Source organism: Ischnura elegans, chromosome 8 (genome assembly GCF_921293095.1).
Source record: "Ischnura elegans chromosome 8, ioIscEleg1.1, whole genome shotgun sequence".
NCBI lineage: Eukaryota > Metazoa > Arthropoda > Insecta > Odonata > Coenagrionidae > Ischnura > Ischnura elegans.
In genome coordinates, this window is record NC_060253.1 from 93,879,375 (window position 1) to 93,904,742 (window position 25,368).

Sequence of the window (25,368 nt, forward strand, 5' to 3'; positions counted from 1 at the left end):
CCTTTCGCTCGCACACTTGACAGTAATATCCTTGTGAAATTTACGAGCAGCGGAGCACCGTTCGCGCAGGCCTAATACAGCCAGCTCATTGCACTTTTACATCCTGTCTGAGTTCCCGGGGCTTTATCACCACTTCGTCCCTTCCCTGCTAGACGCTGTAAAGCCTGCGTCAGGCTGCGACAATTCACACCAGATTTAGTGTCAAAGCGTTGGGAACCAACGGTAGCATAAGTTGAGGACGGAGTGTACGGCCTTTTTTACGTATCCTATTTTATATATATTTTCCACGCGAATAGTGTGAAATTCTGGTTAGCTTGGGAAAAAGTAACGTAAATTACGTTGAAGGAAATTTAAGGTAAATACTACATGGTGCTAGTGATAATAACGAGGGGCCAGACCTCATTAGAGGGTGCAGAGTGAAATGCATTGGAATCACGTACGTGTTCTTTGATGAAGTAAAAGTTGGTTCAAATTTCAGTGTATTTTTAAAAATTTATATCTCCAATCAAATTGAAAATTCTCAAAATATTTCTAAATTTTCAACGAAACAGCGCTGATGACTACTTGATTACTACTAGTGAAAATAAACCTGAAATCTCATCAACTCCATTGAAAATGAACCCCGGTGCAATTCTAATGAGCCGATTCTTGCAAACTTTGCCATTGTAACGAATTGGCTTGCTTATGATAAGTACATGAAGCTACTAGGGAAATTTCACTGCCAGAGAAGTCCACCTATAAAGATATATTTTCACAAATGTTGAACATAGGTTTTTTTTACTTACCCCTTTTAACTGTGTTTGACCAGCTGGAAAGGTTGAACTTAAAGGTTAAAAAAGTTTAAAAGTTAAAATTTTTAGCTATTCTTGAGGAAATGGCTTAACAGCAAATCGATTATATTGGGAAGAAATTCAGAAAAAAATATTTTTTTCCCCGCATATAATGAGAGAACCCTTAGTCGCTCTTTTCCATAGTCCATTCTTAATTCAAAGTAGAACTTATGGGCTAAGTACGGGAATAATAGGTAAAAATATGTCATTTCATAAAAGTATGACCACGGAAATAGAGCAATAGAAATCCCTACCAGTTTGAGAAGATGGTAAAAATCATAATTATTTAAATCCTTTACGATGCATTAATTCTTTAAAACTCGCGCTATCATTGTGAAGATTCAAGGTCTTTTAAACTCCTGTCTACATTTATCTTACTTTAAGATTTGAAAAAGTATCATGAATAATAGAAATCGTGTGTTCAACCAGGGTAAAATCAGCCTTGAATAAATATTTGTATTTGAGATAGCGAAATAGATTGAAAAGCCTCTTTTCCAAGGGCCTTAAAAATTTAAGGGTGATGTCGCGAGTTTTAATGAAATTATCCTTCCTCTTAAAGGTGCTCTTGAAAAGTAGTAAAAGTGAACTATCCACGAAAAGTAATGTTTATTGCTACATTTTGTCTTATGCAGTGATCCTGAGGCATTTTCAGCATTCGCATATTGCTGCTCGCGCAAGTTTGGTTGTTATTCCTATTTCCAATATTCTTCCGTTTTTCTCTCGATCGGCGCAAACAACCCAAACGACATTATGCGTTCCTTTGACGTTTGCTATTCAAAATTTCTCCATATTGATACACTTGTAACATGACCGAAAACATAATTATTTGTAGTTTTTTAAGAGTGAATGGAATATTTCTCATAGTGTGACCTATCAAAATGGTGAACTTTTGTTTTGGCGATGTGGAAACGAAGAAATTTAAAGGAAGTATATCTTTGTTGAAAAGTAAAATTTTTATTCTTCGTTTAAACGTTTTTGACGCTTTTTATCGCTCTGCTTCACAAATATAATTGTTTCTATACTCTTTCCTTTCTTTCCGCCAAATTTTTACTAATGATATTCATTGCGATAATTTAAAACAATTTATCCATATGGAAATGTATTCAATTAATTAGAGCTCAGCGGAAACAAATCTCAAATGGCTTATTACTGAATATTGTATTGTCATCATAAGCAAGTGAGTTTGAAAATTTTCAAGCCTATCTTATATCCTAATCTATCTTTCTAACCCTTACAATGGGAAATGGGTAAAAAATCAATTATAAGATTTCATCGATGAAACAGACAATCAGAAGAAGCACGTTAATGGAAGGCGTGTAAAAATTAGGAGGTGGGGGATCGCACAAATACTAACGAAGAGAAATCCTCAGTCACTGAAGAAGCATGAACACAAGAATCCCCCCCTCTCCTTTAGTTAATTTATTAGAGCGCTATGAAACAAAATTTCAAATGCCCGATGATTGCATACTGTATTGACATCAAGGGTAAGCAAGTGTGCAATATTTCAATCCGATTCTATGATGTGAAGTGGGTTTAAAATTAATTAGAAGATTCCATCCATGAATCAAACTAACAGACGGAGAAAATTAAGGAAAAGCGTTTTTAAAAAAAGAGACCCAACCCGGAATGTGCGTTTCTTTTAGTTGCCCTCATCAGTTCGATGGTCGCGGCGGGCAAAAGTGCATAGGATGGCTTGATTCGGAGCGTTAGAGGGCGCCGGGAGAGCGTTGGACACTGCAGGACGCACAAATGACGCCGCACGCATCCGGAGGTGGACTGGGCGTAATATTCGATTAATCCGTCAACCGCAGACGGGCGGCACAATTAACCCGTGCTTCACATTCAGTCCAGACTTCCGGCCGACGCAAACCGTCAGGGTTGCAGCGCAACGGAGGCACTCGATGCATTTGGCGGTGGAAGGGTTAAGGACATTAGGGAGGAGTTGGGGGAGCTGAAGCAGCTGCTTTGGATGGACTGTTTGTCCAGCTCGTGGAGATCCACGTCGAGTCCTGGTAAAAAGATTTTTTTTTAAGTTCGAGCCTACTTCGCATCGATTCTCACCTGATGAGCAATTCAGCTGCAGATGCATGTGTTGCCATAGGATAATGGAAATGACATCTATTTTTATTTTCTTCTTTATAAAGGTGAAATATGTAGTCGATGTAACAGGTCTCTATAAGAAATTTCTACCAATAAATGTATACTATCGATATATATTGAGAAAATTTAAAACAATTTATCCATAAGATAATGCAAATATATCTACTTTCATTTTCTACTTTAAGTGGTGAAATATGTAGTCGATTAAGTAGATCTCTTAAATAAATTTCTGCCAGACAAATTTATTATACCACTATATATTGGCAAAATTATAAACTATTTATCCATCGGATAATGCAATAACATTTAATGTTATTTTTTACTGTGTAGTGGTGAAAAATGTAATCGATGAAGCAGACCTCTTAAAGGAATTCTTGCCAAAACAATTATAATAACGCTATATATTGAGAACATTGAAAACTATTTATGCATAGGATAATTCAAATGACATCTATTTTTATTTTCTACTTCAAAGTGGTGTAATGTGTAATCGATTAAACAGACCTCTTAAAGGAATTCCTATCAAAAAATATTGTAACGCTCTATATTGAGATAACTTAAAACTATTCACCCATAAGGAAATATTTACTTAACTCAATTAACTCAATTAAGTTCTAGCCTCAATAATAGTATCACATATTCTGTAGCCATAATATTTTACATTTCCAATCGAAGGAGCAGACCTGCCGGTGTCCTACAGAACTTGTTAAAAGTGCGTTATGATTTCACTACGAACCGATGGCATGAGTTGAGTGGCCTTAATCTGGTCGACCGATTTATCGACGGTCGGTTCTACTCATAATAAACTCTCTCGAAAAGGTCGAAATAGAAATTTTAGCTTCACTGGAGACATTGCGGCATTCATTTACGCCATCTTGGCTATTTTAAACACTGAATAGTGACCACAGGCACAAAATTAGTGACTAAATGATATTTATTAAATATTGTAATCGAAATCAATTTCTTTTCTTGAATTGACTTTAAAGTCTGAGGCAATACCTTGCGGAAATCGATGATCGATATCATAATAAAGATAAAATAGTTGTTTTATTTCCACAGGATTCATTATTTAACCGACTTTGGGTTCAACAACATACGCAGTCATTATCAAGCTAAGATTCCACAGATTTCATATCCTGGCTGACCTAGGTTTCGATATAATGCGTCTAATATAACGACTAAGTCTATAACAAAACAACTAAGAAAGAAATAAAATATGTTCCAAAAAGCGAAGGTTTTATCCTTATTAGGATACTTTTCTTGGCACTAGTTGACATTTTAAACCATATTTTCTAAAAGCAATGGGTTTACAGAGGTAGGTTTTTTCGTCCACATCGCATTAATCTATTTTATTAAATAAGTTAAAAACTTTGAATCTAGCTTGATAAGGATAAACTTTATTGCCTGTTACTAAAGAGACATTGTAGGATAAGTAGTTGAGGCCTTTACGAGGGCGTGAGACTTAATCCGGTCCTCATTTTAGACTCTGGTCGGGCCTCACCGCATATCCCCAGCCACCCTCTTCCCCTCGACTGACAACTTCCAAGCCTTCATCTGGGCTCCGCTCATTCCAGCCCTGGGCCTCAAACCCCCACCCCACTCAACCTACAAGAGGCAGGGTTCTCTAAAGGCGTCAGGTCCTCTAACGGTAGGGCTTTTGCCACCACCCATCCCCGAAAGGAATCCCATTTATTCCCGCAATTCCCACACCTACCAACTAACCTCTCCTTCCCTTTACCCTTCTGCTTCAAATCTGTCCCACCCTATTTCTCCCTGGACCTCCCATGTCGCCCAAAAACTGCTAACCTTCTTCTGTGTCCCTCCTTCCCAGCGGTCCGTATTTTTTTCATCCTTTTCCTTCTTTCCGTGCCCTTAAACATCGATTTCGCATCCTAAACTGTTTCAATAAGGTCCCTATTTTCTTTTGTGAGTGGTGCGTTCCCTTCCACTTTTCTTATTCTTCCGAACGGAGGAAAAAAATTACTTCTATTGAATGATAGTGACAGTGGGCGTTGTTTGCCTTACTCATCGTTTCTTTCCCTATATTCTTTTTCTATTATTCTTTCGCCTTCCCATCTATAATGGCGTCCTTCAAAGGAGTCGAGCTATTCCATCGGTTGGAGGAAAATCGTTCTTCTCTTTCTTGTACTAATTTCTTCTCTTCTAAACTCTTTCCTTGTGTTCCAGTGAAGTGTTCAGAGGAAAATATTATATCAAGGTAGTGTCTATAAAATGTGAATCATATTCTGTTTTTTCTATTATTCTTTCGCCATACCATAACGCTTTTTAATGGGGTCGATCGAATCCTTCGGTAGAGGAAAAAGCGTTCTCTTTTGTCCGTTTACTTCTCCTCTACTCTACCCTTTCCGTATATTTCACTGAAGTATTCAACGGAAAAATATAGACTCAAAGTACTTCCAATAAAACTTGCCTCATGATTCTTTTACAAGCGCCAGGTGTCTTCAGTTATGTGGTTTCAATGAGTTCATTCCAGTACCAATATTCATTCTTTTGAAGTTCAGGGATATAGATTGTCTCTTTGTATCCGTTCCAATTTTTTTTGCCACTAAAGTATTAGGTAGTTATGTTTTAATACATTTAAAATTGATTTTTATCTTCTATCACCGTTTTTTGAGTGATCTATCTGTTTAAGTATCCTGCCATATTTAGTTACTTCATCTTTCTATCACCTCGTTAATTTTTATTTTGTACATTTCTTCGACCTGGAAATTTTAAAATATAACTGATAACTTCAGGCTTTACCTTATGAAAACTCTCCATATTGGAAATAAAGAAATAAAACTTTGTAAGGTTCACAATTATTTTAATAAAGTCTTGATCTAATATTTTCCGTCATTCTTAATGGTAGAATGTAGGTAATCTGCGCCTCCAAGTTCAAAATATGGTTGTGCCTAGTAGTTACTTGTCTATCTTTTACAGCCTTGGTTTAAATAGATAAAATTTTCCCCTGAAATATTCCTTATGTGGTGGAATTATTTGTTTACGTTCAATATTTTACATCCTCAAGTAAATATCGTAGAAATTATGATTCCGAAGAAGGGTTCTACCGTTCTTACCTTTAATACTGAGAAGTAAATTTAGAAAGCCGTATTTTCATTCGAAAATTGGTTGATTGTTTTCAATTGCCCAATTTTTCACGGAAGACACTCTTGTTTTATAGTTCTCAATACCAGGTTTTTTTTAAGTTAAGACAAAATTGACACGATAAACAATACAGAATCGACCCTTTCAGCAGTCTTTATGAATGATTTTTTAAATGAGAAATGCAACGCAAATCTTAAATCTCTCATCTTGTTTCTCTGTAGGACTGCATTGCTCTATGAGTACCTGCATTTTTCTACCAATGATCGTGGTGTATTCACCGTATATTTCTTGCTTTATAATAAAAAAGTCTGTTATTATAAAGAGAAAATGTATTACGCTTACGAACCTTGAAGAGTATTATTTCCTTATAAAGCCAGTCACAATCCGCTGCAGAGATCTGGATCATGCATTTCATTTACATACATTTGCGTACCTGTATTAAGCGTTAGTAGAGTACGGAAAATATTCAAATGCTCGAGGAATATTTATCAGCTATATTCCCTCAGCGTCATGCGTGAGCTATGGGAGAAATTGTGAATATTTCCCCAGGGTTAAGAGGATTTAGTTTGTGCAGCCAAGAGCTCAAACTTTCATTGCATTAGATGAAGACTATTAAAGTGCAGTAAAACAAGAGAGGTGAAGAGGAGATAGAGAATGGGAAATTTTGCTAGAGGTGCTGATGGGCAGTTGCAAGATTGGCGGTTGAGATTATGCTTGGGCAAAGGTGTTAAGAGATGGAGTGGCATCTGCAATCCTCCATTTTGAAATTAATGTATGCGATGAAAAAAATGATGTAGTTTCTGACAATTTTGCAGTCCGTGAACTCCTCAAAATAATTTAATGCACAGTTACCACATTTCTAAGAAACTCATTTTGAACTGCTTTTATGAGCTGATCAACTCAAAAGATTTTCCCTATAAAAAAATAAGGTTTTGGGAAATGTTAATTTCTCTTTTTTCGCACTACCTGCGGTTACATAAATATTGAATAAAAACTACTCGTGAATAACTATTTTTCATGTTCGTTACGTAAAAAATTTCTAGCTTTATGTAGTTCCGATATTGTTTAATTTTTCGCGAAAGTTCTTAATAAGCGACCACAATAATATATTTTTTATCTAATTTCCGAAGTTTTCGATATCATGGACTGCAAATAGTCCGTTGTATCGTAACATATAATTTAGCTTTGGGAATGAATTATTTAAAAAGGTAAACAAAATAATTATACATTAATAAGAGCGTTTACTTATATGAGAGAACTGGCAGAGATAATTGTGCTTAACTCATCATGTATTTTGAATTTTCTTGTCCTTATTACTCTTATTCCATTGTTTTTCCACTTTTTATCACTTCAGAGATGTCTTCATATAATGTCTATATAAGATCTTGTCTTCACCGCTTGAAAAAAAATCTTCTAAGAATCTTCAAAGAGCAAGCTAATGAATTCTTAGGTTTCTGTTTTATAGCACTATAAATTTCTTGTCGATGTCGTTGCATTGAAAGCTAGTCATAGTTCCCCATTTTCATATAATTCACGTAGATATGTAATATTTTCTTCAACTAATGCCATTAGCTGTAATTTGGTAAAAATGTTGGATTTCCTCGTTTTTTTTCTTAGACTATTTAACCTTTTGAACAGTTCAATACAAATTTGCAGTAATTTGCCAAATGCATTAATATTAAAATCAATATTTAAATACTTTTCCTTCCCGAACATATCTTTTATTACCAAGCGTTGTGAAAACTATGGCGTTAAGACGTATTTTACCCTTGCAAAAGCGGTATACTGGAGATATTTTTCTCCTAGAAATGCACATAGTGTCTGAAATAGTGTTCTTCTGGGTTCTGAACTCCCTCGAGGGTCTCAGATGAGACTTTTTTCCATCCCCTTTCGGTAGTCTTCGTGTGAATTCCTTTGCTCCAGCTAACTTATCCATCCCTCCCTTCTTTATATTCCCTAATCGAGGCGATAAGAGGATCACGTGACGCATTCCGATCGATATATCGCCGCCCATTCCAATCTGTATAACCCCTAGCACCCCATCCACTTCGTGCCAACCCTACGGCCGAATGGGAATGAATGCCTAAGGGTAGGAGGAATAGCTTAAAGGAGAGTGGGGGGGAATCTGGTGTCCATGCTTCCCCAGAGACTGAAGGTCGCTCCTCCTTGGTAATTGTTCGGTTGAGTGGAAACATCTGAAGGTGAAGACGAGGGTAACCCTTCATTTCCCTCCTCCTCTTTTTTCTCTTGACCCTAATATCATCCTCACCGACATGGGATGGGTAGCTTAGCATCCTCTAAAATCATTACTAAGGGATTAATGAGGAAATTCCAGAATTCCATCACACTAAAAAAGTTTTGTGGGAACATTTAAATCTATATTACCCAAGAATCGAAACGACGGAGATAAAACAACATAGTACTACAGTATTTTGAACATGGAGGTGTATATTTCCTATATTATACCACTAACAATGGCAGAAAATATGAGATCGATATGGAAAATTGCATGGCCGAAGATATGCACCAAAAAATAACTATTGAACAATATTCAACTATTTAAATATCAAAAACGGTTCATTAGTAATGGAATAACAAAATGTTTCGAAAGAGTGTAGCTTGAGTGATAGAGAATTAACGTTATTTTTAGTTTTATCTCATTTAGAATGATTTAATAGATGTATTTCCACGAGTTACGTATTGCGAATATTCGTCCCTTGTAAAATTATTTTCCTTAAAAATTACTATCGTATAGAAAGGATAATTAGGAAATAAAATGCCTGTCTGTTGCTGTATTTGATGAGTTTGCGTAATTTACTTGTAGTATGTTCACTCTCAGTTTATTTCAGTGAGTAATATATTTGCTTTTAAAATATTAATCTCTGTCTTGGCAAAACTCTCGAATAAAATATAAATTTTTTGCAGAAAATAAAATTCTACCATTGGTATTACTATGGTAGCACACTTTTTATTCGTGTCAGAAATGCATCCAATCACAAATTTTATCATCCATAAGTATTATTTGTAATAACACAGATATGTCCTACATAAACTTTGATATTCTATTTTATCCCTCATTTTAGCAAGGCTTCTCTGCACTCGATGCCTGCAGAAGCATAACATGCAGGCTGCAATGTGATTTTAACATGTGCCAAGGTCAAAGAAGCATCTATCCTCCAAAAAAATACATACCTCTGGCTTATGCGGCTGGTTAATTAATCCAGCCAGAAGTTTGAAGCTTGGAATGCAGTTTTGTTTTTTTTTATTCTCTGTTGCCTGACTTAGGTATTATCTCGTGTCCCACTTATTTTAGCGCGCCGAACATACTTTTCGGCATTTTGGAATTAAGAAGCAATCTTTAAAAGTGGTGACGAACTGTCTCCAGTTACATTACAATTACAATTACAACTGATTAGATCTGGTAATCACCTAGAAATATAATGGCAAAAGTTTTTACAGTTAACAGAATTTTAGTAGCAGCCATTTTTCTTTGTAAGCATCGCTTTCCATAACATCACTTTAATTAATATTATGTTAAGTAAAATAATTACTCATGTTTGAACAGTTTCTCTTTGTGTTAGAAAGCTCCAATCTATGTTCAATTTTACTATCCAATACTGTCTGATAAAGGCACCGTAGATATCATTTGGACAGCTCTACGAAAGAAGTCACATTTTAGTGGTAACTCCATAGTTCTATAATATAATTTACATATTGAGGTATAGACAGGATGACGCCTGGCTCGAACAGTTGGTCGGATGAATGGCAGTGGGAAGAGCCGCCAGATCTTACATTCCACTATGTCGTAGAAACTAAAAATTCTTACCTGACAACTGGAAAGAGTGAAATAGGACCTAGATAGGGGGACCCAGTACAGCTTAATCATATAATGCTTCAACATCGACAAGTATATTTCATCATAACCTTTGTTTTGTTTTGCTGTTTATAGTTTTTCTCGTAATTTTCTCTTTCTGCTCTTAACGTAGCACTTAATATAAACGATTAAATTGCGGGAGAAACCTTCATGCCGTAGAATGTGTAATGACCTATTAAAATCCCTGATAGCCTCTAGTTGATGTATCAAGATTATTCTATTATAAAAGATCGTAGGCTTTCCTTATGGTGTTTTTAATACATCCTCTGGTTAGGTAAGGCTGCTTAACGTTTGGGCGAGTGACTCTCTCATCTTTATTATGGCTGAGTCACATTCAGTCGCGGAACAATGAGTATCAGTTCTGGTGTTGATGAGAAAGTCACCAGTCGAAACGTCGGCCTTAATAAGCCATTCTCGATGTCTAATCCCGAGAAGATTGAAAAAATATACCATTATTCGCTCTTATTCACACTTACGTCGGCTTGATGCACTGCATATGAGAGTAAATATGCTTTTACATCACGTCGTCTGGCGAGACTTATCTAAAAGGAATCATGGTATTGAAACGCTTATTTTTATCTTTGCTTTCAGGCAGCTCAACGTAGAATAATTATGATTAGTATTTCCTCTTATTTTCCATTTAATCTATCTTAAATTCACTCATCATGCACCCTTGCACATGCGTGCCAGAAAAAATAACTCATAGATTGAGCGTATGTCGCTGCGAAAATGAAACCAATCAACTCGAGGATGCGTGAATTGCACTGAGGAATTAGATTGAGATGACGATAGAGGCACTCTCATTGCCTTCTCATTCCAAAGAATACTATATTGATACATTGATGTATGAGGGGTATTACACTTTTATGTTATTCACGACTCGAGGATTTAAAAAAGAGGATTTGTCAGAGAGATAACGCATGTACTTGGGTGCTCCTCAATGACATCCCTTAATGAGACACGTATAATTAGTGAGAGGTTTCATTGAATATTCATTTTTCCAGTATCTTGAAATTTTTTTGTCTACTCAAAATAAGTAAGTAGCGTTTCATAAATAATACTCATTGCATGGAAAAGAGCCTGCCAGAAAGTTGAGCGGTACTCAATCCGATGTAATCTCCATAACTTAAAAGAATATATAAGAATGAACTTATCAGTCTTCTACATTGTTTTTAGTGTTAATCAAGGTCACTTATTTATAACCGCAGCAGAGAATTTTGTCGTTGCGTATCTTATGTTTTGACATCAAATATTAAAAACTAAAACTATATTGGAGGAATGTAAATAAATTGCATTATAAAACAAATGGATTTGATAAATAAATAAAAATGAACTATTTTACAAATTTTCTCCATTACCAATAGAACATGAAATGGTGGGCTAGTTGGATTTAATTCAATCCTAAATACGTTACAAAATCTTCGTGTGCTCTACCAAATTTACTTTAGTAGCTACAGTGAGGTACAAAGTGTACGTAGCTTACATTTTGATCTCTCAGTTTACGTAGAGAAATACAAATACTTTCATTTTCTCACTTCCTCAAGTTAATGATTCTGATACTGGTCCGTTCGCAATGGATCATGGCCGTAATTTCAAAGTTTAGAATACAACTCAACTCGAATCAACATGCTTCATGTAATTATTGGTCAAGTTTCGTGTGGCGTGTTATTTTTTGATGAAATGAAATATTATGAATGAATACTTATTGATAATGTGAACGACATGAAAAACTAATGTCTTTTAACACGTTCAATGCTGGTGTCTTGAACTCAAGGCAATATTTCCATATTTTTTGGTCAACCAGGACCACTTCAGTATTTGCTGCTAGATCAGGTGATTTTTTTACAATGACTTCAACTAAAAATTTATGGAATCAGGTAATAATTTCATTTACCTTTTGAGTCCTTCTGTCCGTATCTGCCTCATCTTCCTTTATTGTCTTTCTTCACCTGGAAGAGTGTACAGTTGTAATTGTTGATATTAGCAAACCTAACAATTTAGTAATATTGACACCGGTTACGGTTTGCTGTTGAGTTGTTGTTGTTGATGAGTTGTTAAATAGAGTCGGGTTGATTCTATTGCAATAAAGAATGTTTTCCAAGAAAGAAGAATAATAGTTATATGAAGAGAAATGTCTCCCACGTTAATTTTCTGTCTTCATCAGTAATTTCCATGTGAAAAGTCTTTACAAGATTTCACTTTTGCAAATTTTTAGTTATCACATCTCTTTGCTGCTCCTGCCATTACAAATGAATTTCCATGCCTGGTAAATTGTTTTTATACATATTTTCAGCATTGAGTGCGTCAAGGTTAACTTATTCCATTGCATGGTACAGTTATTTTTTTAACAACAAGGGTACCTGAAAAAAATTAACCGTTCGTACGGAAATGGTAAGTGTGCACTTTTAAAGCTTCTTTTGTCGGAGGGCACGTGCATCGTGTATGCCGTCTCGAGAGCCAGAGGGGAGAGACGCGGAGGGCGGGTGGGAAGACAGCAGAGGGGGCGTGGTGTGTGGGTGGGTCATTCCCCGCCAACGCCCTTCAGGGAGAGGCGGAAGCACCTCGACGAGGAGAAAGGAGACTCGATCCTTTAGGCGAAGATGCGAGTGGTAAAGAAACAGAACGACGACGTGGACGATAGCGGGATTAGCCTCTCTCAAGAGAGAGTGAAGGACGACTTGTACTGAGGAGACTACTTTCCTCTTTTTCCCTTTGGAGCCGAGAGCCGGAAGATGGAAATGAAAATGGAGATAAAACGACCCCGAGAACGCATACATGCGAATAGGTCTACCTTCTCCATGGACCGTCCCCCAATGATTCAACCCGTACCTTTGTGACTTATCCAAATTCATTTTTATTTATTTTATTTCGTTCGTTATTTGGGGTTTTGATAGTATCAATTTATATTTAAATGTATTACTGCTAGTTTTATGGTACATATTGTTTTCAAGTAACCCACCATACTTTTGGAAATATTTCCCGAAAAATATTTCAACTTTTTTTACCATTATGTATCCTGAATAATGTGGTGTCCTTCTGAGTCATCTTTTTTCCTTAGACACTTGCTCTAAATATTTAAGATACGTTTTATTCATCGCAATTCTCTTCACTAGTATTTTTTTAATGGATCGAGGGAGTAATTTGCTGAGAGGAATATTCTCATGCGTTGCAATATTGGGAAATAATCATATTTTGCAGTGTCTTTCTGAGCTATCTTTTATACGTAGAAAGTCGTTCAAAATATTCAAAATTGTTTTGTTCATCATAATTCTCAACACTATATACATTGTTTCGATGGAGTATCTTTAGAGAGAAATATTTTGCATGCTTTGCAATATTAGGAAAAAATCAATTTTTTCTGAGCGTTCCACGAGCAACCAGATCGAAATCCTCATTCCACTTTCATATTTCGGCGAAAGGAAATATCACTTCCATATTATGTCCCGTGGCGATAGCAGATACTCAATATCACTTTTATATCCCTTGGTGAAAGTACGATTGAAATTCAATGATGTTTACAGAAATCTCAGAATTTCTATCTGGAATGCGCTGGTAGCAGTCGCTACTGATAACGTCACTTCTAAACTTAAGGATTTCAGCGCTCCGTTCTTTCCGTAGTTAAACCTATTTTCATTTCATTAAATAACTTAAAGAAGCTGGTGATGGATATATTCTCATAAATTTTCTTCGTAAAAACCACATTTTTTGTCTGCTAGCTAATTTTGATCTGGAATAAAACTAATACTCGTTGATGGGTGCTACCAATTGGAAAGAAATCGGTATTAACTACTAGCAGTTTCCAAATTATACGGTTTTCTTTGGAAGCATCGGTAATGTAGTGGCTCCTGTTAGTTATTATCGACTTTCATTGTGGCCCCCATAACTTTTGTTTCATTTCTCTCCATTGCTTTTCTGGTTGGCTGCGTCGAAGTTTAGTCCTGATGACGTTTCGTGGCCTATGCCGGTCACATCTTCAGATCAGGTCACAGTGTCGATAGATGGAAATGGCCACCCATACACCATCCTCAGGGTGGCCTACCGATGGCTGGACCAATCCTCGATGCTGATTGATGATGTGACCAGAATAGGTCACGAAACGTCATCATAACTCCACTTCGTCGTAGTTAACCCGAAAAGCAAAGGAGAGATATGCAATCCAGCGCTGTGAAAGCTTCAGAAACTTTTTTTTTTAGTTTTTCCGTTTCGTTTTGTAAACTGAAATTTCATTCTCATAATCGATGCCTTTACGTATTGGAAATATTTCTCTTTTCGGTGTCAGCTTTTGATTCATAAAGGCATCAATCACTTAAAGGGCTTAATGCCTTCATATAAAGCTAAAAGGATAACGATTTGGATGGCTAAAACGATATGTGCTGACGTGCAGCGTTTATTTGATTTTATTGAGAGTATATCACAATGATAGCGCTCAATCAATATTTTAGTAATATTATTGCTGGTGAAAAACGATTTATGATGTTGAAGAATGGTAAAATGTTATTTCACATCATTTATTACTAGGTAAATTCTGACCACACCAGAGTGTCACACTAATCTCGTACTATAACGACTAGGATCTACACTGCCTTATTTGCTCATAAAAAGGCTCACTTTTCAGAAACTAGATCTTCATATGAAAAAATAATTAACAAGTGATATATGTGTTAAATCGCCCATGGAGGAAAACATTATTCCCTTTACTCATCGAAAGCACCAGCAACAATTTTTCCAGCGAGATAAATTTCAGTGCACAAAAAAATTCGTCAAATAATTCAGCGTCAGTTTACTTAAGGTAGGAAAACATGCGTTTCATTTCAAATGCCACATATATAGATGTCATTTCATTAATGTTGAGCACCTTTGTTTGAGATTTAATGCCACTTACGAAGTAGAACTATTTAATCAAACATTCCACACAGGAAAAAAGGATAAACTTTGTAAGGCTTACTAATATACTACAATTTTGGTGAGTAAATTAGTGAACCTTACACAGTTTATTTTTTGCTTTTCCATAATTGAAATGTTTCACACAATTTAACCTGAAGTTATCAGTAAAATTTCACATAGGATTGAAAGTAGATGGGAAAACATCGCATTTTTGTATCGATCGCGACCAAACTATCGTCTTTAATTCTCCATGGGACTTTGCAGTGTCTGGACGTTTGCCGCTGTGGTATATTTTTAATGAGAGAAGAAGAAAAGCGGATCTGCAGTAGCATCATTTAACTTCGTAATGCCGCGTAGCTCACGGTCGCCTGCACCTGAGAAATTATGTAGTTTGGTTACACGGGCACAGGGGATGAATAACTCATGCCCGGACGGCGAATGGGAAGGGGTGAGTACTCCTGCAAAAGTGTGTGTGTGTGAGGGTGTAAGGGTACGTTTGTGTGCGTTAGGGTTTCAAGTGAAAGGGAAAGGACGAGAAGGTACCTAAGCAGACTGGTTGAGAATTAAAAGGACGGTGGAAAAAGAAACGGTGTCCCTGTGCCGAGTAAAGTAAAAGGGAGAGTCCGAAGTGTTTAGTTGAGCGCTTTTTTCTTAGATTTTCCCTTCGATCGTTTAAAGTGAGATACGCATAAGGATAAGGGCACGCATCACTCCAAACCTCCTCCGAAATATAAAAACACAATTCGTAAAATAAAATATGAAAAAATTTCCCTTCGTAAAATAAAATATGAAAAAATCAAGAACTTACAAAATATTTCTTTGACGAATGAAGTTTTTCGATTTTGAAAAGTGTTAAAATACGTTAAAAACCCTCTGGTTATTACCCTGTTTAAAAATATTTTTCCCTCCTGGTTTTTGATCCCCCCGAACGAAATTCCAGGCAACCCCGCTGACTTCCACTCTACGGGACGTTCCCGTGACGATAATATTAAACCCACTTCCGACCCCACACTAACAAATACAAATTTTTGGGGTGAACGAGACGAGATACGACAAAAAGTCATACAATCGGCTGCAATAGGTGTAAATTTTCTGTTTTCAATCTATTGCAATCTATAAAGCTATTGTTGCCATTGTTTCTACCTCTTGGGGGGTCAAAAAATCGATTTAAAAACAATGGTTTTTCTTTCGAATTTAAATCAAAAGATAGATCGAGAAACGAATTTTCAGACTGATCGAAGCGTTTTTAACTGTGGTCAAATCTTGCAAATTCACTATTTTGCGAATTGTTATCTCAGCAACGTAGGGATATGCGGTGTTGCGTCTTAGAGAGTCATAGCCAGCGAAAGCGAGTAATACATTTATAATTGAAAATTGGAACATTAAAAATAAATCCGGTCGATTTTCGGTGAAAAATTAGTGTTGAAAATTTATGTTTGAAACTAATTATATGTTTAAAAAAATATTAATGAATCCGGTGGTGGGAGAGTGATGCGTTTTAGTAGAGAAAGTCTACGGTTCTAACAATAAATATGCTCGACATTAACGCAATGCATGTGGCTCCAAAAAGGGTGATATCATTTATAAATTAATGTAATATTTATAAATTTCTATCGGAATTTAATTCTTCTTCTTCTTATAAGCTTCTAAAATTTTATGGATGAAAAAGAACATTACCAACTGTGGACCGAACAAGAAAATCAGTACGTCCTTCATACTGCCAACTAAAATGGCTTTGTCTACCCTAACAAATGTCAAGAATAGTTATTTTCGTCAATTATTTTCTATTTATTGCCAATAAAATCATAGGTAATTATTAACAGCCGTTTAATATTGTTGTCTGAGTGAAAAGTCAATTGCAAAAATTTGATTTTGATTGTAAAATTCATAGCGGTGAATGAGAAAATAAATGATCCACAAATGCCTTCTATGGATTTCTTATTTCATCATCACGATCCTCAGTTTTTGAAAATGATGCTATCAAAAGGGAAAAAATATTGTAGAGAAAAATCTGTATTTCATAGCTCAAGAAGGAATTGAAAATTTTCCACCAATACCAACAACTGGATTGCTCATATAGGAACTTATGTTGTCCTACCAATAACTCTGGCGATAGTTTTTCCTGAAAGGAAATTCTTCCTGGGAGAAAAACATGTTTAGGAAAGTATGAATTGTTAAGGGTTATGTAATGTAAATTTTGAAATGGGAAATTAAAAAAATTGAAGGGAAAAGAAAGTTGCTTAGTAGCTTTCGATCGATGAGATGGAAAATGGCTTTTTTTATACCAAAATTTGATAAATACAGTAATGCTGTGGACGTTGGGCCTGATTAAAAGCTTTTGGTGGTTATTGATTAGCATTACTCTTAACAGGGCATCATAACATACTATAAATAATTATATTTATAATTTATTAGAATTTCTCCGTTATTTAAAAAATAGATAATAGTTTGCTATGATCGGAAGTCGTTAAAATGAAACACGCCATTTGTCCTATTTAGTTACATTCAACATTTCTCGCTATCGCATAAATATCGCACGCGAATCGCGAGTTAATGGTGGCGAGAAGCTTTGCTGCACTATTTGTTGAATAGACTCGAGCTTTGCTCAACGCACGCGACATCAAGGGATCGCGCGGGAAAAAGAAAAACAAACTCGAAAAGGTTTGCGCGTGCAAACAAGACGCAGGGGGAACTGAAAATCGCTTTTCAAAGGGGGTGGAGCGATGGAGGGAATAACGTTGTTGTACGGACTAGGGCGGGTAGGTTGAGTAAATAGATGAGATGTGTTTGAACGCTCGTATGCATTCAAGACTGGGCCTATCTGCTCAGGAAATCCTTACAAAAAGCTTTCAATGTATGCGTGTGAACTGGTACGAAGTAAAGGGAGTAACTTCTGCTAACGCTAACAAAAACGACTAACAAGGAGCGTTAGAATGAACAAACTGGTATTATTCAGTACCGCGTGCAGTAGTGTTGCATCTTTGTCATCACTTGCACTATTACTCGTGTGATCTTACAGCTGCAGTACATCTCTTTTCAGGTTAAATATCACAAAATATTACTTATTATCTTCTTTGAATCCTCGCAATACTCAAAAAGCGTGAAAATCATACATTTTCCGGCCTCGGTGGCGGCGGGGTAAAGTCCTCACCTGCCAAACATGAGGTAGCGGGTTCGGGTCCCGCCTGGGTAAGATCCCCTTATCCAGGGCATGGTTGTTCGTGTATGTTTCATGGTTGAATTTGTTGAATACTTCGATTTAAAATGGCCTATGAGAGCTGAATTCGGAGGTTTGGGAATAAAATAAATTATTTAGGCGGGGAGAGTCAATAACGATAAAGTCATTAGCAGGTGATGGTTGTTACTTTGAAAAAACCCTCATTATAACGTCACATATTGCCAATGTATTGCATACTAGCTCCCGTATAAATTAATTACTATGGAGTAAACTAGTTTAACTTTGTAAAATATGAAGCTGACGTGACCAACGACTCTATTATTGGTTCAAGTACTATGAAATTTAACATCTCCCAGAGTTAACATTCTCGAAGTACAACGAGTGTTACTCTAAGTGCTAAAAGCATTCCATTCCATATGGTTTTATTTTTCTCCGCGTCAGCATGTTTATTTCTCATTTGTTTATACGAAATGCTTAACTTGCGAAGTCAAGCCTTATGGAAACGCCCGTATGTATTAAAATATTCCAAAATCTCGGTGTAATGATCGTTTTCAATCTTCCTCATTTGGCATCACTTAATGGGAAACATGAAATTTTTATCCATTGAAAAGAGCAGGTAGCGTCCAGTTATTCTGCAATTTTGGAGTTTCCGCCGGGCGCAAAGCGATAAATCTTCGCAATGTAAAGGGTAGCCCGTTAATATTTTTGGCAAAACGAGGCTTCCATCCTCATCTCTGCTGCCGTTGGAAAGGCTGTGCAAAACGACTTTCACGACCTCTTTATTAAATTGTGGACTGCGGTCCTCGTAATTTTGTGGTTCTTTTTTTCCGAAAAAAATGAGCGACCGTGAATCATTAGAATCTTGACGCACACTGAACGCCATGGAAGTATGAGGGAAAAACCTCTCATTAGGTCACTGAATCCCTTACGGAAAGAACAAATGATGTCATATCTTCCTTACTCCCGCGAAAATTCTCTCTTGAATATTGCGTTATGCGAGTTCATCGCGAAAAAGGATCATGTCTATTATAATCCTACATAGCATGTTTTTCCTCCCTAAATAAATTTATAGCTAATAATGTGATAATAATTTATTTACTCACAATATTTTGGTTGTACAGACTGGTAATTGTAAAGGAGAGAAGCTTTAAGTGGTCTCTAAGTTCATTAGACCAGAATTGAGCCATCAGCGCAAAAATAAGCGCAGTAGCTACTATTCTTCCTGTGAAATATCATCTTAAAAAAATTTCACATTTTGCCTGAGAAAAAAGCCAGTCTTTGGCAAATTTTAACATTTCATTTTAGAATTCATTTTTTTTTATTTCAGCGGGAAGTAGAAATACCTTTTGCCCCATATAGAATAAAAAACAACGTTTATATAAAGTTAATTTTGGTCTCAATGTTTCAATAAATGACTAACTCCGTAAATTATATTTGTATTTATCATTTACACTCAGAATATTCCCACTTCTAGAATAAACCAATTTTACTTTAAGTGAATAAAAATTCCTTAGTGGCAACAATGCCTAAGTGATGCTTTAATGAAGTGACTGATGAACAAAGCCGAAAACTTAGTGTGAATGTGTGCGGTGTATTTTCTTCGATTCATCTTAAAAATAACTGTCTTTCAAATCTTCAACTCGCTTCAAAATGCCCCTGAAGTTTAAATAGCTACATAAATTTAAAAAGAGAATGTATGTTTGTAACGAGAAATTTTATCGTGTTCGTTATGCCTTTATGGAGTTTTGATTCACAATCCATTATCTGAATCCACTGCATTAAAACTATGGTAATGCATGGCGTTTGTGTTAATTATATTTAATTAAAATTTAATATAATTTTTATAATTTAATGGAAACTACTAGCTACATTACTTCCGATCATTACGACAAACATCATGTTTAGCTCACAAATTACTTATGAACCAAACTTGATGTTAGTCGTAATGATCAGGAGTAATGCAGTTTCCACGATGACAGATTTAAAAAACATTAATATTATTTTCGAGACTCTACATTGTAAAAGTGATGTTGATTTTTATAACCTAGAATTTAATTCCTAATTGAATAATAACCTAATTTGGATTATACCGTCGAATCCAGTGGGCAAATACGTCCCACTGCAAGAGCCTAGGGAAAGAATCAACATTCGTGCACGCACCTGACTTTTTACACACAGAGAAATGGCTGAAATTTGAGCAAGCCCATGTATGACTTCAATCTTGCTAAAACAACTAGCAAAACTGGCAAATAAAGCTGGTGTAGGTGTTCTATAAACTCAGCTATTGCATTAGCTAATTGACAGCCGTGAAATGGCTACTTCTCGCAAAAATAAGTGGAGTTATCTTTGGATTCAACCACTATCACAGGTGTAGATGTACCTTTATTCACATTCAATACCCAAATAGGCCCGTTAACGTCATATTGTAACTGTTTATTGTGAATTAATTTATTGATTGCATTTTCTATAGTTTGATATGTCTGCTCATAACATAGACTTCATCCTTTTGTTCGTTCACTTCAGTAGCAGCTACTGTAATAAACGTATAAACCCGTAAGTAAGAAACCGGCAAAAAGCATCATTATATTCTAGGATTTGATTACACAGATCTCTCTACTCATGGCGATTTAGCTGGTTTTATACGTGATTGAAATCGCTTTGGTTCTATTTAATTTGAACATTTTTTGGAAATGCTTTCTATGTCCATCTAGTCTGTAGTTGCCTTTATTACAAATGGTTATTTCTCGAAAAAGTAAATTTGGTTTACTCCCAACTAAGTTTACGTCGTGCAATTTAATGTATCACACTCATTTTTGTGCCGATGAATCAGTACAAAAGCAAAATGTTCGGTAAAAATCTCATCATCGCTTGCCAAATATCGTAAGATTGGTTTGGCGAAACTCTCCACTCAGTTCTCTTATCAGCTAATTTTTTTCTCGCCAGTCTATTTCTTCTCTTTCACGTCCTTCTTTACCTATTGCATACATTTTGTTCGAGGTCTCCCTTGTCCATTCTTGCCATCTACTTGTACAGCATGTAACATATGCTTTACTGTATACCTGTGTACTGGTGCCGTTTTTTTGATGATTTAAGTTAGTCATATAATTTTTTTATCTAGATTTTCCGTGTTCTTCATGATTAGGGTGCGAATCTTATTCATTTTGGCACATATTACAAACGGTTATTTATCGAAAAAATAATGCTGGTATACTTTCATCTCAGTCGATACAGCACATATTAATTTATTTCACTCATTATGGTGTAGAATCAGTCCAAAATCAAAAGATGCAGTACAAACATACACTATATAAAAATGGAAAGTGCAGTATAAATGTTCATTAGCAACGTGCATTGATAACTAGCAGGCCACCCGGCGTTGCTAGGGAAGGATAGTATTGAGAGAAATTCGGAAATTTGAATTTCATGGTCATCAACAGGCAGGATTTTTCGCTAAAGGAACAAAGTAAGTATAATGATGGTATACATATCTAACAGCAAACAATGGAAAAAACGATTTCCGTTTTCCGCGAATGGGATCAGCTTATACCCCACACCAGCACATTGATCATTCAGTATTTGTGCCCGTATGTACGTTAACCAAAAACGTCGTAAGATCGCATACCCCAGCAAAAGGGTTTGCACCAAGAGGATTAATGGTTAAGTGTAGAAATGTTTAGTTACGATTTCAAGAGGCTTCAAGAAGTGTGCCTACCCGACAGGATATCCAATTTCAGTGATTGTATTACGTGACGCAACAAGCTGTAATGATAAAAAGATGCGAATAGGGCGTCGAATGGATCAAAAGTAGCACTATGAACTTTGAGAGTATGAGATGCATCTATATAATTTATTGCTATTCGTAGTTCGATGCATAATATTTTTTATTACTATTCGTGCAGTTACATAGAAATGCAAAGCGGGCAGACAAACAGACATCCTGTTTAATTCACAAAGAAGATTTGAGTTAGTCATAGAATTTCTTAGCCTGGACTTTTCCATGTTCTTCATGATCTCGGTGTCGATTTCTTCCATCTTGACCTTTCATCCAGCATGCACTAACAACAGTTTTTTTTCTTTTTTGTACAGGGGGTCCTGGGATGAGCGTGGGGTCCCGTCCGTCCGCAGCAATGGGATCCCGAGAGGAAGCCCTGATCGGAGGCACTGGAAGCGCTGGCTCCATCAGATCCGCCCTGGTCGACGTATCCACACAGGTGCGTATTGCCTCCTTGCGTCATCAGCTTTTTGCTGCCATAGACTTATTGCAAGGCAATGGCAATTTTTTTTGAGAATTGGATTGTTAAGTTTCTTCTTTATATTGTCGTGAAGCAGCGAATGAATTGTTTCTCAGACCACTTCTTACAATTTACAACGTTTGTTTCTTTATTTTTGTCTTAATATTTGACGTACGAAATTGTGAACTTCCGTGTTCTTTTTCTCTTTACCGTCAAAATCAACAACTGCTGTCATTATTGTTTCCTCCATGGCAACTTCGATACTAAAAGTTATTGAGGGATTTTTATGTCATTTCGACCATGTGTCAATATGTAGCTAATATTTTATGTTACTGCAAATAAAGACTTCAGTACTCGTCTTTCCTAATACTAATATAAAGTATTTATATCAAATTTTTTGGAGACGATTCGTTTCTACATTTTGTTAAGAAGAGTTTAGAAAAAACGTCATCCGTTTTTGGAATAAAATCCCACTGGTAAATTTCCTTTTGTATTGGGAGAGGATTTTTTCAATGGATCCGAGATTTGGCTGAATGGTTTTTTTATTTTCACGTGCCTTTAAGGATCACTAATGATGCAGGACAACTGAATTTATTTATAATTAATCTCCCTAGCCTAACTTTGACGTTCGTTAAAAATGGAGACCTATCTCATTTATAACACTTGCTCCATAACCTATTTTGAATATAAAATTCGTTGATGCAGAAGTATATTCCCGAGCTGGAGTGAGGCGAAGGGCTGAATGCAGATGATTTTGGTCCATCTCGGTTCTTTGAGGGCTCAAGCTTGCTATTTATGACTGTAATAAATTTTCTTGACCGTAATGTGTCGCTTGTGGTTTTCATGAGATCATTGTTTCTCTCGGCTTCAAATCCTTTTGGTTTATATATTCCCCTACTTACCTGGCTACAAAACATGTTAAGGTAGATTCATTTGCTTGCTAAAAACGATAATTGTTCTTTACCTCTCGTTCAATAAATTTTATGTTAAATCTGATGCATCCTTGTAAGTCTTACTTTATGAAGATAGTAAAGTAAAATAAGAGGAGTAAAATATTTTCTGTTGTGAAAATCGATATCGTCATTGATGTAATTCATGGAATCTTAAAATAAGGCATGCAGCAGCAGCTGCAAAGCGGAGTTGAGTTCAAACTTTTGTAGAACGTGTGAAGATAAGTTATTTTTTTAGACCTTACTCGAATGAAAATTATGTGGTCATGTGGTTTATGGTCAGTAGCCATACTTCTTTATATTTTTCGCAATATCTATTCCAATTTTTTTTTATTTTCTGTGTATGTACTTTAAGCTACCATTATTTTCGAGTGCCTAAAATGCTATCGGGATTGGGTGAATATTATCAACTGGTTTATGAGATGAGGCTTGAGGAAACATTTTTCGCAAAATATTTTTATTCAATAGGGTGGTTTCCTATTATTTTTTTATTACCTAAATCGATAGATTATTACTCCTGGAGTAGGCATTTCACGCTCTTAGATTTTCGAATGACGATATCTATTTTTCGCGATTAAACGAAAAGTGAGAATTTTCTAGCGCGCGGAAACGCGACGGCTAAGTATGAATGATGGGAAAAGTCCGTGTGACGTATTTCTGGTTACAGCTGTCGCCGCGTGAGGTGACCTTGGAGCGAGGCTTTGAGCGCTGATACGACGCAGGCTGTTAGCAGGTAGCGCTTGGCTTAAATAAGGATTATTAATACCTTATCAAACGAAGGAAACTTTCCGAACTTAGGTAATTTTAATGGGTGATTATTAAGATATGTTTCCCTGAGCTCTGTGCCTCATGCATGCATTTTCTGAGATTACATGCATGCATGCATGTAATCTCAGAAAATGTAGAACTCCTATCTACTCGTATAGAAACTATGTCCCTGTGACGTCACGTGGAGTGAAATCGCATGGGCGCCAATCTGGCCGTTTTCAAATGAGGTTCAAATTGACCATTGCTATTCGACTAAACTGGGATTTCTAAAACCAAATAATTTGTATATTATGAATACACTAATGGTGGGTAAGGAATCGCAATCAATGCATTTTGTTTTCTTTGATGAAAGAAACTACCCTATTATTTGCGCTTCTAAGTTGGCCAATAATGGTGTTAAAAATCGATGGATATGATTTACATAATTTTATAACCAGTATTTTAAAGCATAGTTGCGGAAAGGATGAATCGTACCATTAAAACCTACTTCAGAATGTATTCGCACCATGGGTAAGAGAACGTGTCATTTCCTTCCCATTTTTTTGTGTTGCCACTGAAAAATCTTCTTGACCCTTTCTAACCCAAAGCTGCTTCAGCGGAAGAAATTAAATTTCAAGCCTTCTTTATTTTAAAATTGTAAAAAATTTCTACTCATTCATAATTATTGTGGCAGCAACATACTTCACCATTGAACTTTACAGCGCTAAACAACACGTAGTTTAAATCTTTCCTGAATAGAGCAGAAAACGTATACATTTTTCACGTTAAATAGAGGCAACATAGGGTAATAACGGGTTGATGAATCGCAAGATTAGATTCAGACATTTGAATTTTTCGACATAAAACCGAATTTCAAAGCTTTTGCGTGCCTAATACCACTCCATTCGTTCGTGACTTCTGGAGCCTGTACGTTAGCGTTTCGAACGTCTATACTTTGGAAAGGGTTGGTCCTTGAAGCGGTGGATGATGGGAAGAGAGGGGAGACAGTAACGGGATAATTTGAAGAGAGTTGTTGGCGGATTAGGGGGAACTTCTGCGCATCCAAACCATATGTCACGGAGCAGAAAGCCGGTGTGGGGGAACCATCATGACCAGAAAACTAAAGTTTCCCGCAAAACCAGGAAGAGAAAGGTCTCCTTGAACCCGAAGCTCACTGGGAAAAGTGAAACTCGAAGTTCTCATTAGAGTGTCTGGCTAAAATCTATAAAGCGCGTGACTCGTACAATCCCTAAGCTATATAGGAGAAATGCCCAGTGGCGCTCGCAGAAAGGAAGAATACTGGGACGGGATATTACTTGTATTTTCATGGAATCTTTCGCATGTTTACCAGCCTCGGCACCAGCGGCGGGATTGAGTACTCGCCTGCCAGTCCAAAGGTCGTGGGTTGAGGACCCACCTGGATAGGTTGTCCCTACACCAATGAAAACCCCGATTTACGGGCCAAGTA

General features: G+C 36.4%; 1 protein-coding gene across 1 annotated transcript in view; it reads left to right on the forward strand.

Moving 5' to 3' along the window:
* The window catches only part of LOC124164457, a 392,138-nt gene that overhangs the window by 198,586 nt on the left and 168,184 nt on the right, over positions 1 to 25,368 (forward strand). Inside the window, exon 2 of the mRNA XM_046541783.1 lies at positions 22,058 to 22,182. Coding sequence (XP_046397739.1) covers positions 22,058 to 22,182 — 125 coding nt within the window. The remainder of the gene's footprint in view (positions 1 to 22,057; positions 22,183 to 25,368) is intronic.